A 16550-nucleotide genomic window follows, 5' to 3' on the forward strand; every position below is an offset into this window, starting at 1 on the left:
ACCATACGCACCCATCCACCGTTTTCCGATATCCACGTGACCAGCTCGTCCTCGATCACGTCCGCCACACCCTCGACCAGCTTGGGCAGATAGTCGGGATGGCCCTGCCGGACACAGTCCACCGAAAGCCCGCCGGCAATGGCAAACAGTGACACCACCTTGCCCCACGTAATGTCCGCCTTGAAGAGATCGCGCGCGATCGCACTCAGCAGTACCGGGGCGGTTTCGGGCGTTTTGAGCTCGCCCCGTCCGAAGCGGGTTAGCTGGCGGGCAATGCCGTTGTAGATGCGTGGATACATACGCTCCAGCTCCTCACCCACCTATAGCAGGAAGATGAAATTGAAGTTAAAGTCAGAATGAGGCCGCCTGTGAATTTGATCGTCACTTACACTGAGCAAGGCGGGGAAAACTTCCCGTACGACGTGGATCGACGGTGTGCCGACGATGCTCCGGATGCGCTGCAGCCCCAGCTTCCGGTTAAACACACCGGATCGCTTCAACCGGCACCGAATGTACTGTCCGCACAGACACTTGCCCTGGGTGATGATGTCCTGGGACGGCAGGACCGGTTGCTTCCAGCCGATCGTGCTGGAGAGCTTGCGTGTCACGACGTCGCTCACGTTGCTCAGCCGCCTCCGGGCGGACAGTGCGGTACTGGAGGCGGACAGTGACGAGCCGCCCATCCCGAAGCCATCCCGGTGACCGATCTCGGGGAACCCGAGCAGTGCCGTCGAGTGCAGGTTGGCAGGGAAGCTGAACTTGCGGCGCGTCAGTATCGGCGCACTGAGCCGATCCATCGAGGGAAGGTTTGGTGTGAGGGAGCCGCCCCGTTCGCCATTGCCGAGCCGGCTGCCCGTCGCCAGGTTGTCGCTGCTAAGGGACAACCGTCCCGGGACCAGCCCCGTCCCATTGTTGGCCGGAGGTTCCACCTTCAGCAGCCCACTGGCCATGACGTCACACGCTAGTGCTGGTGAGGATAGAAGAAAAGGAAGGGAGAGAAAGATGGCATAGTTGATTAAATGATTGGCAGGGCTGGCTGGCCGACCGTGCCATGCGAGTGACACCGCACCCGGATCTTCGCTAAAAGGGCCGGCATATCGCGCAGGATAACATCAAGATGGTATTGAAGGAGGAACAAAAACAACAACAAGAAAAAATGCTACAAATCTCACCGACAGCTTGTCGATTGATTGATCAGGGGAGAGATTCTCGCAACAAGCAGCTCGGCAAAAAAAAAAAGAATATGACGAACACGCGCCCAGGCTTTGCCTTATTTGACACCTGAACACAACAAACACAACACGAGTGATGGGGAGTGATGTATGAAAAGAGAGAGAGAGAGGCAAAAAACACACATACTCTTTCCGCGGGATCCGCGGAGACCCTTTCGCTTGGTGTCGGTGGAGTCAACAGTCGCCGACGTAACATGACACGGACGCATTACATCGGATGGTGAGGCTTTACTTGGGCGAGTTCTCATCGTGCTTTTTGATCGCATTGATCGTTCAAGTTGTTGGCACGCCAGTTGCTGCTGGCAAGTGCATATTACGCACCCCCCCCCCCTGCACTCCTCGATCGCGATCGATTGGTTCAGAAACTCGACATAGACCCTTGGATGGTAGTAAGGTAGCAAAGTGTTTATGAAAAATGATGAGTGACTAGTGGCATTCTCAAAACATGTCTCAAATATGCTATTAAAATAATAAATTCAATATCCCATAAATCACCTCAGTTTCTCAAGTATTTTAACGATTATTTCCTAATCCATTTTTGCTTATTATTCATTCAATTTAAGCTTATTAACTCCTGACATTTTCTAGACTTTGTCAAGATTTTTTATAATTTTGGAGTGTCTAGATCTTGGAATGATCGTGTCTATACGTTCCTGTAGAACTTGCATTCGGAGATAAGTTATCGTTATGCAGAGTAACAGCATTTAATTGTCAAAATTGAACGAATCATTTTAAAGTTTCGTTTTCAAAGCACTCATTTGTACACAATCGAAACGGTGAATGCAATATCTTTGGTAAGATAGAGGGACTAATTACAAACCGTCGGGAAAATGTTGGTGTGTGATAAATAATGATCGCGGTAAGTATTTAGAGCATCCAGAATAAGATTTGGTTTTGAATAGGAATAACCAAATGCAAATATGTGCTGGAACGAAACCCTCTGGAGTCAATGGAGTCCTGATTCTAAGGATATCATGAATGATGAGGTTACATAGGATTGATTATCCTTCTTTTTCTCTTATTCGGCGAAAGGTCTCAGTCTCAGCATGCATTAGCCATTAACGGAAGGGCTCGGCACATTTCGGACGGTAATCCAGTAGATCGCATACCATCCGGCACCTACCATCACGACCACAAGTTTGCGGCAAATGATGATCGACAGACATATTCCGGACACCAAAGTGGCTATGGAGTCACGTTCCACTGATTGGCAATGGATCTGAAAAAAAGCGTCACCAGCTTCAAACTATCGTCACATCAACGGTCGATGATGTACTTGTTGGTGCACAACAAGGTGCCGCACGGACTGCTGCTCGATAGGATAAATCGTGCTTCCTCCGCCTGCTCATTCGGCTCCCTGTGCTCAAGGGTCTAGTGCTTGGAGCATACTAATGCAGGCTATAGAAGCCATCGTACCAAATCCCAACCTAAACTTACCAACACTCCACTTGCCTATTTAAAGTTACATTAGCATAAGCAAGAGGATCCTCCATCCTACGTTTGTTTGCAAATTACATCATCCTCATGGTTGAAAACAACAATGCTGTGATTGGTGAAACAATTCCTGACTGTAATTTGTAAAACCTGTAGGTCGTTCTTACGTGTACTCCACTTTCAATTAGTATCTAGATTTTAAGTAGTTTAAAATAAACATTTTTTTATAAAAAAAAGGTCTCACTTGATTGACTTTACGATTGACGCTACGAGTATGGGTCAATTGGATAAAGTTGGCATCAAAATATGGTTGGTTTAGAATGGTTCTAAGAAGTCGATCACGAGTCCTACTTAGTGTTCAAAGATTTACAGAATAGTCACTACTGCGTACTGCAAGTGGATGATTAATGTTGGGGTAGGGCCTATCCTCACGGATAATTGTGTTTGGAGGTTGAGATACATGTTTACGCAGTGGATTTAACGCTTATATTTAAATTACGAGTCCCTAAGCTCTGATCTCTGGTCAGAAGATCAGAAGCCTGGAAACATCTAAATAATATTTCAATTGGAACTTGGCTCGAAATATTGAACATAGACTCAAGGTAGTTTGCCCATCCAAGGGTTGATCGCTTCTCTTTCACACACATCCCCAACCACTCCAGCCCCGTACCGGCACTGTCGCTCGAATGTCAAATAAAAAAGGGAGTCACACACACACACATGAATCGATCGACGAGGGGCGGAGGAAAACGATATTCGATTTGCACAATACCATAATTGTGACAACGGGCCGCCAAAAAGGGGACCCGTACGGGCGCACGGGCGTGTTACGGCACTGGTGCGCGATACCGTAAATTGTTTGCTTGTTTTTGGCACGTACAACGCCGAAGCCTTACAAAGATGACAGTTTACCGTATTGCCGTGTAACCGGGCACTGGCGAGAGGGTAAGACTCACTCGGACATGATTGGGACATGAATTCCGAGCGTCTGATTCGCACGAAGGCTGCTGGGCCGGCGGGCAAGATGATGGAATGGAATGCGATAAAGATATCCCCACAAGTTGCGAGGCCTGTATGCGGTAGCGGTTAATAGCTGGTGGCCAAAATTGTGTGATGCCTCAGTGTGTCTGGGTGAGCGTTTTTAAGCCTTTCCGTGTGATCGATGAGGTTGCGATCGATTACAAAAGGGTAATTTGTACCGTGTGTCCTCAAAAGGCTACGGGTAAGGAATGAGGCTGCCCAAAAAACCAAAAAAAACCCACATTGAACACATTCCCAAGAACTGGGCGCAATTCCCAGAACCGTGGAAAATAAAACAGCGCGGAACAGCGGAATGTTTGATTGGTTCTTTGGCGCAAAATTTATGCAAATTGCCATGATCGAGCTGGCCACCCAATTGTTCTGTTCCGCCCGAACGGAGCGGCGATCGAGTGAAAGGTAAAAACAGGCCTTGCCCGGCGTGCGAAGGCTTCAAATTTCATTACCTCAAGGATGGTAGAAAAAAAGCAAAGGTGAGTTTTCTTCGCACCCCCGAGAAGGTTTTATTTCGCTGGGGAAGTGCTGGGGAAGGGCAAGGCGATCGAAAGCGATACTTATTGAGTGTCGCAGCTGCACTGCATCCAAAAGGTGGTGCAAGTATGCTGGTAGTAAATTTGATAGCCATTTTGCCGGTGTGTTTGCAATAAAAGTCAATCAAAAGGTGAAGCTGAAAGGGGGGGGCTTGCCAATGCTTGGTGAGAGCTTTATGTGTCTGAATTGTGTTCTCAAGGTGAATGAAGGCGATTGGGTTCTGGATGCTGAGCCAATTGGTACGTGATTTGTAAACCATTCAAAATGTCTGAAGGATGTTAAAGGGAATGTGTAGTTTTGGAACAGGAAATTGTAATCAAAGGAAATTTGATTTCAAGATGGCAAACATTTTGCTGAAACTAGTACTACCAAACGTGAAAGATAGAAAGTTAAACATTGTCTTGATATTGTGATAGCTCAAAGACATGAATTGAATTCTAAACGGACAAACACAAAAAGGTAATAGAAAGTATAAGAAAAGTAGAGTAGATCAAACATGTATAGTGAAACCACATACGAAAATCAAGACAAAAGAAGATATAACATAAAAGATAAAGATAAGATAAAAAAATTATTTAAAATTAAAAACATTATGTAGTTTCAAATGTAACAAAAAAAAGTGAATCAACACGAAAAAAGGGTAATACAATATATTCTTATGAAAAGATACCTTAATCTATCAGCAAAGTTGTTGAAAGTTGTAAATAAAATAGAAAACAGTATATTTAAATTGAAAAAAATAGATAATGCATACATTGCACCATCATGATCATGATCGCATACATATTCAGAATGAAAGACATTCTAGAACATAAATATAAGTAGATATAAAATAGGTTACAGAATACCGAATCGAACATGTAAATATTTATAAAACATAGTATAAAGTGAAAAAAGGTATTGAAAATATTCAATTTTCTAAGAGAATATCATATCTTTAAATAACTAATTATGAGGTAATGTTCTATTATTTCTAACTGGAACATCAAATTCCACGATAAGGAAAGGATTAGAAGTGAACTGCATATGTTGGAAATTGGACACTATGGTACCCTTGTTGGACAGGCTCGTTGGAAATTCCTATTGTATTTGTCCAACAAGGGTGCTTGAGAGTCCAATTACAGTCCAATGCTTGAGAGTCCAATTGAGTTCCCATTACAATACAGGGTTTCCCACGATTTATTGGTCGGTTCCCATCAATTTTTGGTGGGTTCCCATATTTTGTTGATGCGTTCCCACGATTTTTTGGTCGTTTCCCAGAATTTTTTGGTCCAATTGTATTGATATCCAATCGGAAAATACCAATAAATTATGGGAACGAACCAAAAATCTATGGGATACGACCAAAAAATCGTGGGAACGCACCAAAAAATCATGGGAACTGACCAATAAATCGTGGGAAACCCTGTAAGTTCATTTCATGTAAGATAGAGTCAATAAAGTGTCTCATAGCTATGGAAAACCCTGTAACGTATTTTCAATAAATCAGATTAATAGCATAAACCCGTTGTACGGTGCAAAGGTATCTCATTTCAGCTTTTTGCTTAATGGTTCATCCCGTTTACAATCCTACGTATAAAATCAATTTGTTTCCCTTCACACACCGTCACAATGCATCGACATAAACATAAAACATTAAAGCCGTTTCCGTAACCGTTTCGCCGCCCTCGTTCCTCCCGCCTTCGCCTTCGCAACCGTTCGATCTGGTCGCCCGTTTCTCGCCATAAAAATCAACTAAAATTCATTGCCCCGGCGTACAGCTTGGAGAGGGCGAAAGGGCACCTCACTGTTCGATGGCATACTACCCCGGTCGGTTTGAAGATCGTGTGCAATTAAAACAAGGCACCGATAAAGATGTAATTAAAACAATCCCCATTCGCTAGGGCGTGGTGCCGATGTGCGTGTGCGTATCTGTTGCCTACGCACCTTCAACCTACGAAGGATGGCAAATTGTTCCTGCGATGGGGGAAGATTGAGAGGAGGGGAGACGGGTTCTGGCCATATAAAAATAGGCATCCTGACTGACTGGTCCGCCCCCCCACACCGGTGGAGCGCGTTTGCGTGAAAATTGAAATGTTTTGTTTTGCAAAAGAAAAACCCCCACCTCCTGGTACCGCCCCATCCCGTGCAATTAATGTGCCACAAGAAAACGGGGCGGAATGATTTGTACCTCACCGTGTGGTTTCAATTCCACCTAATGGTGATGATGCCCACGGAGAGAAAAAAAAACAATCGAGCATACAACAACATGCGATACGCCCCAAGGAACATGCGATCGCGTCCGTGATCTCCTGTGTTTGCCAAGCGCATTTTTGCATTTAATAAAGATCGTGCCGATAGCGCCCATCTCGTGTCGTGTTGTCAGCGAAACGGTGCGCGCGATGTTAACAACGTTGCATTTGAGCGAAAGATTTAGCCGGTATGATTGGCTGAAGGATCCTTTTTTTTTTTTTAAACCGGCCTCTTGGGGCGGCTTGTGCTGTTCCGATCGGTTCGGTTGGGTTAGAAGAAAAATGTTAATGGGTGGAAAAACATGGGTGGTTTTACATATATTACGATCAGGCGGTCGCATGTCAAAGAAAATAATATTTTACATCAATAATAGATGCAAAACAAGAGCAAAACAAATGCAAAAGAGGATGCCAGTAAACATGGAATGAAGAAGATGGCAGAGGGAGGAATCCTTTCTATTTTTTTGTTTTTGAATTAATGATACGTTAAGAATGAGTAAAGTTTTTTTTTTTTTGGAAATCATTTTAACAGTTTTCCATATCTTTTTGAAAGCTCAATAGTATCAAAATTGAATGACTCATTAGTTTGTGGGCATACTTTTTCTAGCTTAGTAAATCCTTATCCTTAAATCCTTATAGTATCAATATTATCCATGAATGATCTTCTTTTTTACTTAATCGCTGTTGGAGAAATGTTGTTTAGCCTCATTATCTTAAAAATGCCTAAGCCATACAGTAGGTGTGGTATCATTAAAAAAAATGCCAGTGTTGCTTGGTACATTTTTAAAAGTGCCGTAGAAGCAGTAGCTCGAATATGAACAAACGGCGTTCGTCGTCTTGTGTCTTTAGTTGGAATGAGAATCAATTGCTCACATTTCGTATCATTCCCATTACTTTAAATTGATGAAAAAATGCTTGCTGAGATAATGCAAGTGTCTTCTTAATTTGGTTTGGCAAGATATTTATTAGGATATTTAGGAGTGAAATTACATAAAAAATACTATGTACTATACGATGCCGCATGCGCGAGCCGTACTTTGCCAATCGCTGCCTTATACCTTTATTTATATTGAAAATCAAAATTGGCAAATTTTATAGCGGCAAACCACGATTCCACTGAATCATTTCAGCTGGTTGCCAGTAACTTCAAAGCATGGCTATCATAAACTTCCAATTTTACTAGTAACAACGATGACTTTCGGCAGACGTTCGCTACCTATCCCTAGGAGGTAGTAGATATCGCCGTATAAACACCCTTCCCTTTCTGTTATATCAATGGCAACTGTTTAATGGCAAAAAGGACATTGCATTTGTAGAACTCACAAAAAACAATAGACATAGCAGCAAATTAATTTGAATTATAACACCAAAATGAACATAAAAAGGATAAACCAAACGGTGAAAAAAAGAGAATGAGATAATTATAATTATACAACACAGATATGACAACAAGTAAATGACACAAATCAGGATGAAAACTAGACAAAAAAAACGTAAAGTTTACAATCAACAACAACATAAATAATGCAAAATAAAGTAAACATGAAAAAAGAACGATACAAAGTACCAAATCACTTAACTATCTCGGCATAACATACATGAGCATGCAAATATCCATTATCCTTTCCACGCGCTCGCGCCACCGCTCGCAAAACGTACGTGCGCGATATGTTTATTTACGGCTGTTTATTCCGGCTAGGGCACCGGTTGTATAATTATAACATGATTAAGATTTTATCACATTTTAAACGCTGCGCACAGTGCCAGTATCTTGCCTTATTAATCTTGCACCAAGAAGCCGTCGTGCCGCCAATCGGCGCAATGGGTGCGGGGCATAGTGTCAGGAGAAATTATGCCAGAGGATGAACACGCACTCGCATGTCGGGTGGCTGGCTGTGCAGACTGGGGAAGCATTTTTATCTCGCTTGTATGTCCCTAGGCAGCGCTAGCGCAATCCATTGGTCCGGTGTCAACTGAACGCATGTATAGATTAAAGCAATCGTTTATAAGAAACGATTTGAGTGCGTGTGTGTGGAGGGAAGGGAACAAATAAAACATGACCATTTCTTATCCTTCCTTTCGCTCGCTTTTACACCTTCGAGGGACCTTGAGAAGTGTGACAGAAAAAAAAACAAAAATACCCAGCAGAGTTGTAGATTGAATTGTAACAAGAGCCGCAGCCACCAACAACACCACCACCAGAGCCGGTTGGCGGGATGGTCTGAAGCCTTTTATTTTGCACCAATTACATCCAACTTGCTGCGGGAAAAAAAAGCGACAACACCACCACCAGAGTGCCGTATCTTAATCGAACATCCATTAGTGCCTCGGACTGGTGAAAAATGAAGCGGTGTGAAGTAACAGCAGCTGTGGCCGAAAAAAAAACAAACAAATAAACATTGAGAGGAGAGCTTTCAGGCGAAAGGCAATTATTTGCCAGACGCGGTACGCGATAGCCTATGCAGCCGTTTGCAACCACGGTAATTGGTGTCCAAGCGTCGTGTGCCCGTTAGCGATAGTGATCGATTGTATCAAAACAAACGGGTACCATTCGCCATTTGCCAGCGCCAAGAACAAATGCAACCCAGCCAAGCCGAGGCTTTCAAAAAGGTGGATGAAAAATGCAATATTTTAATGAACGTTTGATCGCACTACCAGCGATCAATTTAAAACCCGAAAACCCCATTTATGTTTTCGGATCAATTAATGAGATTTGCAAAACGAGGTGCAAAACACGGGGTTGGCAAGTCACGCCAAAAGGCGGACAGGCGCGATACTCACACCTCATCACGACATTTCTCATTTAGCACAACAAGCAATAAGTAAAGCAGGGCACACGTTGCACTAGGAAAGTCGGAAGCAAAAAGCGTGCACTTTTCCTTCATAAAATTCAATTTAATCGAGGCTTCTCTACACACCCGTTAAAGGCCGTAGAAAGTGAAATTTTGGGGCCACAAACAGTTGGCCACATTTGACGTCCGTTTGCCAGTTCCATTTCTTCTTCGGTCACGATTTCGATTCACCACGGTGTGGTCAATATTTTGACGTACGGGTGCGCGCACATTCGCACTTCCTGTGCGTAGTAGTAATGGGCCTTTTTTAATTTTTTTAATTTTTTTTAAAGGAGAAGAAAGCTTCTCTTTTGCATTGTTCGTACGCACGCAATGGTGACCTCGACTGTCCACCGCGATCAACTCACAACTGCCAACTCCAGCAAAAGTGTCCGGGAATGCTTCAATCACGACCGTCGTGGGGGGGTTCGTCGCTTGCTGTCGTTTCGTTTCTGCCGCAGTGAGCAATCCCCCAACGGGAGCGGAGTCGTGCCGTGCGAGGATGATTAAAAATTCTTACCCGTTGAATGGGTCAACGAAATAGGGAAAAGGTGTGCGTGTGTGTGTGTGTCACCAGTTCCCCCAAAAAGTGCCGAATTCTGGGTGGGAATTGTAATAAAAACCCTGCGCCGTTCGGCGTCCGGAGGTTAGTTTTGTTTGAAGAAGTTATCCTTTCGGACGCTGCAGTGAGTGAGTTGTGCGGTGTGATCAGGCACTCTTTAACTCTTCAACATGCGTGCCAGTGAGTGGTTTATTGTGTACGCGATCGGAAGTGTACTGGTGGTGGCTCTTTCCACCGCAGATCCAGCGATCGGCAGTGGAAGTGTCTTTGCCGCTACAATAACACGTGCTCTGGTGCCTCCGAAACGTGATGCCCTGCTGCTGGGTACTCGGTACGGCGCAGGACAGCCAGAAATAATAGTGAATCGGGCTCCAGGTTCGGCAGCTCCACCACAGCGTGACCAGGGAGTTGGCTCGTCGGGGTACAGCTATGATGCACCGGCTGCCGGATATCTTCCCCCGGAATCGGTTCCATTCGCCGATGAACCAGCTCCACCGGTGAACAACTACCTACCGCCCGTGATCGCAAACGATCCGCTCGCCGATGAGCCCGCGTTTCCTGCGCCGCCTCCACAGGCGGACTATCTACCGCCGTCGAATGATACACCGCAGCGAGATGAAGTGTTTGTAGTGTCCACGGTGTCTCCGGCAGAGCAGGGCTATAACTACAACGCACCGACAACGTCCACTACCTTCGCTCCGCTAGCGGACGAAGGGTTCGAGGAGAGCCCAGACCAGGAGGGAGGCTATCGGTACGACCCACCGGCCAACATTTACATCCCACCGTCAGCGGGCGGTGTTGGCCGATCGCTTCGCGATGATCCTGCCGGGGCGCGAGCTCCCATAAGGCTGCAGTTGAATGAGCTCGCCTGCTTGCGAAACGGGGGCGGTTACTTTCGTGCGTCCCTCACGGTGCAAAGCCCGATTGAGAGTGTCCCCCTGGTGGACGTGGAGAACGATGGCGGTGATCTGAGCGGGTGCGAGGTACGGCTCGATCAGTCGCGCCTGCTCGTCGACATAGCGTGGCCCGACTTTGGCCGGTGCGGCGTGACACCGTGCGGGCAGACGCCGGCGAGAGAGCTTTGCCTGCGGGTGCGCTTCCCCGCCATTGCCGGTATGCGCACGGCCATCGATCCGGTGCTGACGCTGCAGTGCCGCATACAGCAGCGGATCGTCGCCCGGACGCACTCGGTGCGGCTCGGTGTGGCGGACGATGCGCAGGCACGGTCCGGCACGGGGACGGCCTTTGCAATCGGGGGGTCGCAGCGCCCGTTTCGCTCGCAGCTGGGCATCTTTCGGCGACAGGGTGGAGGAGGTGGCGGATCGTTCACCAGGGCGCTGCAGCCGGGCGGAGCGGTACTGCTCGGGGAGGAGTTGATGCTGCGGACGCAGGTTTCGGCAGGAGATGGTGAGTATGCGGAGAACGATTTTTGTGCAGTAGTCGGGTTGGTGGAGAGTGTGAAGGCATGCGGATGAATATTCATGGAGAAATTTTGTGACTTAGCTTAGTGTAGTTAACTCAAGGCTCACTTGAAACGCATTTACAAGTCTCTCTAAGGCGAATCTTTAAGGCATCGGTAACTTAGAGAGTTGCTATAAGGTATCCAAGAAACCATGGAAAACCCCTAGCATCCTTTGACGAATATGTTTGTGAAATGTCATTCGATCAGTGAAGATTTATTTAGATTTAGGGAAACATTCATCTTGTTTGGAATATGAAGGGACCGTCATCTTAAAGAAATAATTCATTTTTTTGAAGAAACAACCTTTTCATTAGTTAGGAGTTATCAGCTGCAGGAAGGCGAATAAGAATTATCTCTTAAAGAGACATACAGGGGTTTCCAAGACACTTTCAAATGTGCACATCATTATTCACCACCTCCAAGATGTTTTTCAACAGCTGTCAAATGATCTATTTGTTTCAGTAAGAAATTTCAGTTTTTACACTTGATTTTCAACACATAACAAAGAACTGTCAAACTTAATACAGCTCGATATGTGTTGAAAATCATGCTGAAGAAATAACAAAAAATGATGATAGAAATGAAATATCTGATTGATGTGGGTTAATTTCTTGCACGCGGTGTAAATCGGCTCACCAGTAAAGGGATCATCCATTGATTACGTAACGTCCAATGCAATTACATCTTTTCATCAGTTTTTACTTAAATTATTCGATTGTATGGTTGTTCAATATCATGGATTAAAATCAATAATTACAGAGTTATTATAAACGTTTAAACATCTGTTAATTCTTCGCATACAATGCACATGAACGGTATGACATGCTGGCATTTTTTATTAGAATAATTTGATTTTTTATTTCAATATGTTGAAGAAAATCTTATAATTGGTATTATTTGTTTAATCCAGCTAGTGTCAGTAGAAATATTCATCAAGTGGGTTAAATTTAGATTAAAATGGCCAACCCAACACAACCATGCTCCGTGTCCATAAGCTCCATTTTTATATTTCTCCCCCCCTCCCCCCCGCCCCTCTGTCCAGGATGGAACTTTACGCGCCTTTCCGAGGTGGTAATGCAACGGCTGTCGCCAACCGGAACCGTACTCAACTCCGCGTCGCTCGTGAACGCGAACGGATGCTTGAACCCGTTGATGCGTGCCATCAGCCCGGTTGCGCCCGTGTTTGAGGCACCGCTCGGCTACCGGTTGGGCTTTCGGGCGGCCATGTTCCAGGGAATGCGCAGCGGCGACGAGATGATCCTGCGCGTCCGGATCGTCGGTTGCGTTGATCGGCGAGAGTGTTTGGTGGTAGGTTGAGGTTTCAGTTTTGATTAATTTCTTTGTTTTTTAAATTATTCATTAAATTATAAATATATATGAGAAGCTTTAATGTAGAAGCGAACATCAAATCAACTGCTTCTCATTCTCTGCCCCAGGAAAACTGTCAAACAACTGCCCGCACCAAACGTGAAACCGAAAGTCCCGTGCCCGAAGCACCCCAAGGCACAAATGCAACGACACCCGCAACAACAACGACCACAACCACCGCCGCAACACCGCCACTTGCCGAGACGGCATCGATCGCCTTCCGAATTATGCTACCACCGGAGCTGGCCGCTTCCTCTACCGATCCGCAGAACACACCAGCTGGCCACACAACGTCCCCCATGTCGCTGCTCTGGATCACCGTCGGCACGACGTCAGCGGTCGTGCTGGCCATCGGCGTGCTAGCGCTGGTGCTGGTCGCATTGCGCCACCATCGGCGCCCCAGTTACGATGAGTATCGGTCGGATTAGCGCTTAAGCTGGCTTTTAAAAGCGACACCACGTGTGCAAACCGCTACGTGAACCGGCCGAATACCGTCGAGCGTTCGATGAATGAAAGCGAACGTGATGTGAATGGGACGTGCCGCCGCTATTAGCGGATGCGCATTCTTGAGTTTGCTTCTATGCTATTTTTTTTCTTCTTCTTTTTTTAAAGGGTAAGGTTCGTCGCTTGGAGCGATTTGAGCGAGGAGGGCAAAAAAAAGACAGCAAGCGACGAACCCCACTCGCGCTCGCGCGCACTCGCGACAGTCTCTTGGGGATATCGTGCGAGGGAACGCGAAAAAAGTTGCCATTTGCCACCGTGAAAGCGCTGTAGCTGTTAAGTGAGTTATTAAAGTCTCTCTCGAAGCGGAGGGCTGCAGAATGTGAGCATCATATATGAGCATCGTCGGGGCTCCGATCGATTGAGTGAAGCGACCGGTGGTAGTTAAAAAAAACGGACGCGCATTAAATGATTGCCGCCGCTTTTTCAACAGTCCGTTGAATGATTTCTTGCTAAAAAAAAACTTTGCAAAAACACAGCATCCTCCCGATAGCCATGACGAGTTCAACAGTAGCCGCCTCATAAGTAGACAGCGCGATAAAGCGGAAAGCAGTAAAGAAACACATCAGCTCAAAACCGCATAATAGCAAAACCAATGACGCAGGCTTTGGTTGTATAGCGAGTAAAGGGGAACGGCAACATCGAGAAGGGTTCGTCGCTTTGCAAAAGGGCAGAAGGGCCCTTCGCACGATGACCACCAAGTCGAAGGCTTAATGAAATCCGCTGAGAATTCCTACCTCCTGACCGTGTATCCCCGGCCATTCCTTTCGCTCTGATCGTGCCGTGTGTGCTTGTGTGTTTTGCCGTGCTTCATCACATCGCATTGCATCGCATGCATGCAACCGAACTGCAACGGTGACTGTGACCGAAGGCTTACCAAGCGGCCCGGGATCCGATCGTGCATGAAGCATTGAGCCGCTCGAGTGTAATACACGTAGAGCAAGAAAAAAAAAGAAGAGTTTATTTAATTAGGTTGTTGCTGGTGGCCGACCTGCACGAGGTGTTGCGTCGGCCTCGGCGGTTGGCTTTGTGTATGATTAATTATTTATTTGTAAATTATGAAACGAAGGCGACAAACGTTCTTGCGCGCATTGTGCGATGTGTGTGTGTGTGAAAAGAATGCGCAGCGCTGCGGGTTGCGATTTTGCAACGCTTAAGAAGCTTACGGTATTTGCTGTGTTGTTTTGTGGTGCAATAAAACTTAGTACATGTGTATACAGTATGCTTGGATGCTTGGAAGTGATGGAGTTTAATCTTTTTTTTGTTTGGTTTTTGATGGAAAAGAGGGTAAATACTGTTTGTTTTAGTTTGGCTTATCCTTGTGAGCACTCATTTTTTTTATTTAAAAATATTATCAATTGTACAATGAAATATTATATTTATAAGTAGTGTAATAATACGAATCTAAATAAAAACATATCTTTTTGGCTATTTTCTTTCTTAAACATATTTAAAATAAAAGAACGTTATTCTTTTTCTTAATTACTCTTTAGTCCCCTATTAGAATGTCTGCTTTACTCCAGAAATGATTGATGTATTATAGCTCCTGTTGTATCATGCTCAATACTTGTTTAAGTCAAGAAATTGATGCTTCCAAAAATCTGTTCACGATTTGAATAAATGTTTATATAATTTTGTTTCGAATATTACCATTAATATTATGTCAAATGTTATGTCAATGGTTATGTCAAATAGAAGAAGAAGAAGAAATTGTAGCTAAAAGCTAATTGTTACATGCGGCACTTCTCAGATCACACGAAGGATTGACTCTCAGCAAGAGTCGTAGGGTCGTAGCGGAGGAGATTCAATCGCAGAAGTTCTTGGAGTTAACACCTTTCTTTAACATCCGAAATAGGACAGAGTCCCTGGATTTATAAATACAGCTAAAACACCCACTGCCGACTGCGTCCTGGCTTCCCAACCGTTGGATCAACGGAAAGCACTGGCTAGTAGGCAAAGTATCAAATACTTTGTAAGAAGGACCGTTTTTTTGTTTCTCGTCCGCTACGACCCTGTAACTTTTGCTGAAGGCTAATCCTTAGCGTGGTTAGCTGGAGAAGCTCGGCTCGTAACACTGATGGAATCAATTTATTGTAAATATGTGTGTTTAAATTTGTCCAGAACGTCCATGTAGAACTTGAATCTAACACAGGATGTACCGAAGAACATATTCTTCGGAGCATTGTAAATGTATTGAAAATCCAAGAATAGTACCCTGAAGAAAAAGATCTCAATTGAAGCACGTTTACCGTTATAAGTTAATGTTCTTTGGCGCTAATAATTCCTTCGAAGCAATCTTAACGTCTCCCGAAAATCATTGTCCATTCATCTTCCGTACCAAAACCGAATGACAATTGTCCATTCCCGATATGGAGGCAATTTGTTTATAATCTTTTCTGTCTGTCTTCTTAAGTCACGCTTAAGGCAGCATGTGGCGAGTGTCGCGTTCTTCCCTTTAAAAAAATCCTCTTAATGACCGCACCGCAACTCTTGAGGTGCATAAATTTATGTTAAAAACATCATAAAACACACACACACATGCTCATGTGCAATTCAACACAAAAAAAGGCGGCAATCATGAAGCGGGGACGTAGCGGGCGTATGGCGGTGATAATTTTTCACAACTTTATTAATTACAAAATCAAACAGCCGTCCCATAAATCGTGCTGCCGCTTATGAATAAATTATACCGCGCGATACGAGGGATACGAGGCGGGCACAATTCGGCCACCGCTCGTTCCTTTTTCCACCTTTTACGCCCTCTTCGCTCATGAGGTAGTGTAACGGTATCGATGTTGTTTATGTGGACACGTTTCGGTGAAGCGACATCGATCAATGGTAGAGAGAGAAGAGGGAAGCATGGGAAGGATTGAAATGTACACAAAAATATCAATCCATAAAAAGCCCCCCGCATTCCGGTTGCACACACTCTCCCTTGCATGCCAGAAGCTTTAACCAAACGGAAGGTGTTGAATACGTCATTCCCGTAACCTTTATGCTGGTTTTTATTCTCGCTTGCGTAACTTAAATTGCTTCCCAACTTGCCACACCGCGCAAAAAACAAAACCCAAAATCCGGATGGAGCTTTGTTTCCGAAGCAAAAAGAAAAATCCCTACCATGTATGTGTGTGTTAGCGATTGATGCGATTCCGGTTGTTGGTTTCCACTGACTTCCGATAGACAGAGTCGAAAAAAAATGAGTCGGGACAATAAAGTGACGTTGGGTTCGAGCTTCAATTCAACGACCGCCAATGGATTTCCTTCCGATCGATCAGTAGCGCAGAGAGCAGAGAGCGCGAAAGACGAGCGGCTGGACAGGTGGCATCGCGAACGATTCGATTGTGCAGTTGACAAACGGAA

At 45.1% G+C, this 16550-nt stretch overlaps 2 protein-coding genes across 3 annotated transcripts in view; one reads left to right on the forward strand and one right to left on the reverse strand.

The window, feature by feature from the left end:
* The window catches only part of LOC121599953 (bcl-2-related ovarian killer protein), a 48193-nt gene that overhangs the window by 229 nt on the left and 31414 nt on the right, over positions 1-16550 (reverse strand). Inside the window, exons 1-3 of one of the 2 annotated variants that reach the window (XM_041928120.1) lie at positions 1173-1266; positions 390-967; positions 12-320 (exon numbers count right to left, since the gene is read on the reverse strand). In XM_041928120.1, coding sequence (XP_041784054.1) covers positions 12-320; positions 390-950 — 870 coding nt within the window. In that variant the 5' untranslated portion in view covers positions 951-967; positions 1173-1266. Of the gene's footprint in view, positions 1-11; positions 321-389; positions 968-1172; positions 1267-16550 lie in introns of those variants that run through there. The other variant, XM_041928119.1, reaches the window with a different exon arrangement.
* Positions 9975-13254, forward strand: LOC121599952. The gene is made up of 3 exons (XM_041928118.1): positions 9975-11266; positions 12364-12629; positions 12758-13254. The coding sequence occupies exons 1-3, from the start codon at positions 10030-10032 to the stop codon at positions 13115-13117; spliced, it is 1863 nt and encodes a 620-aa protein (XP_041784052.1). The 5' UTR covers positions 9975-10029; the 3' UTR covers positions 13118-13254.

The sequence above is a fragment of the Anopheles merus genome, chromosome 3L (genome assembly GCF_017562075.2).
Source record: "Anopheles merus strain MAF chromosome 3L, AmerM5.1, whole genome shotgun sequence".
NCBI lineage: Eukaryota > Metazoa > Arthropoda > Insecta > Diptera > Culicidae > Anopheles > Anopheles merus.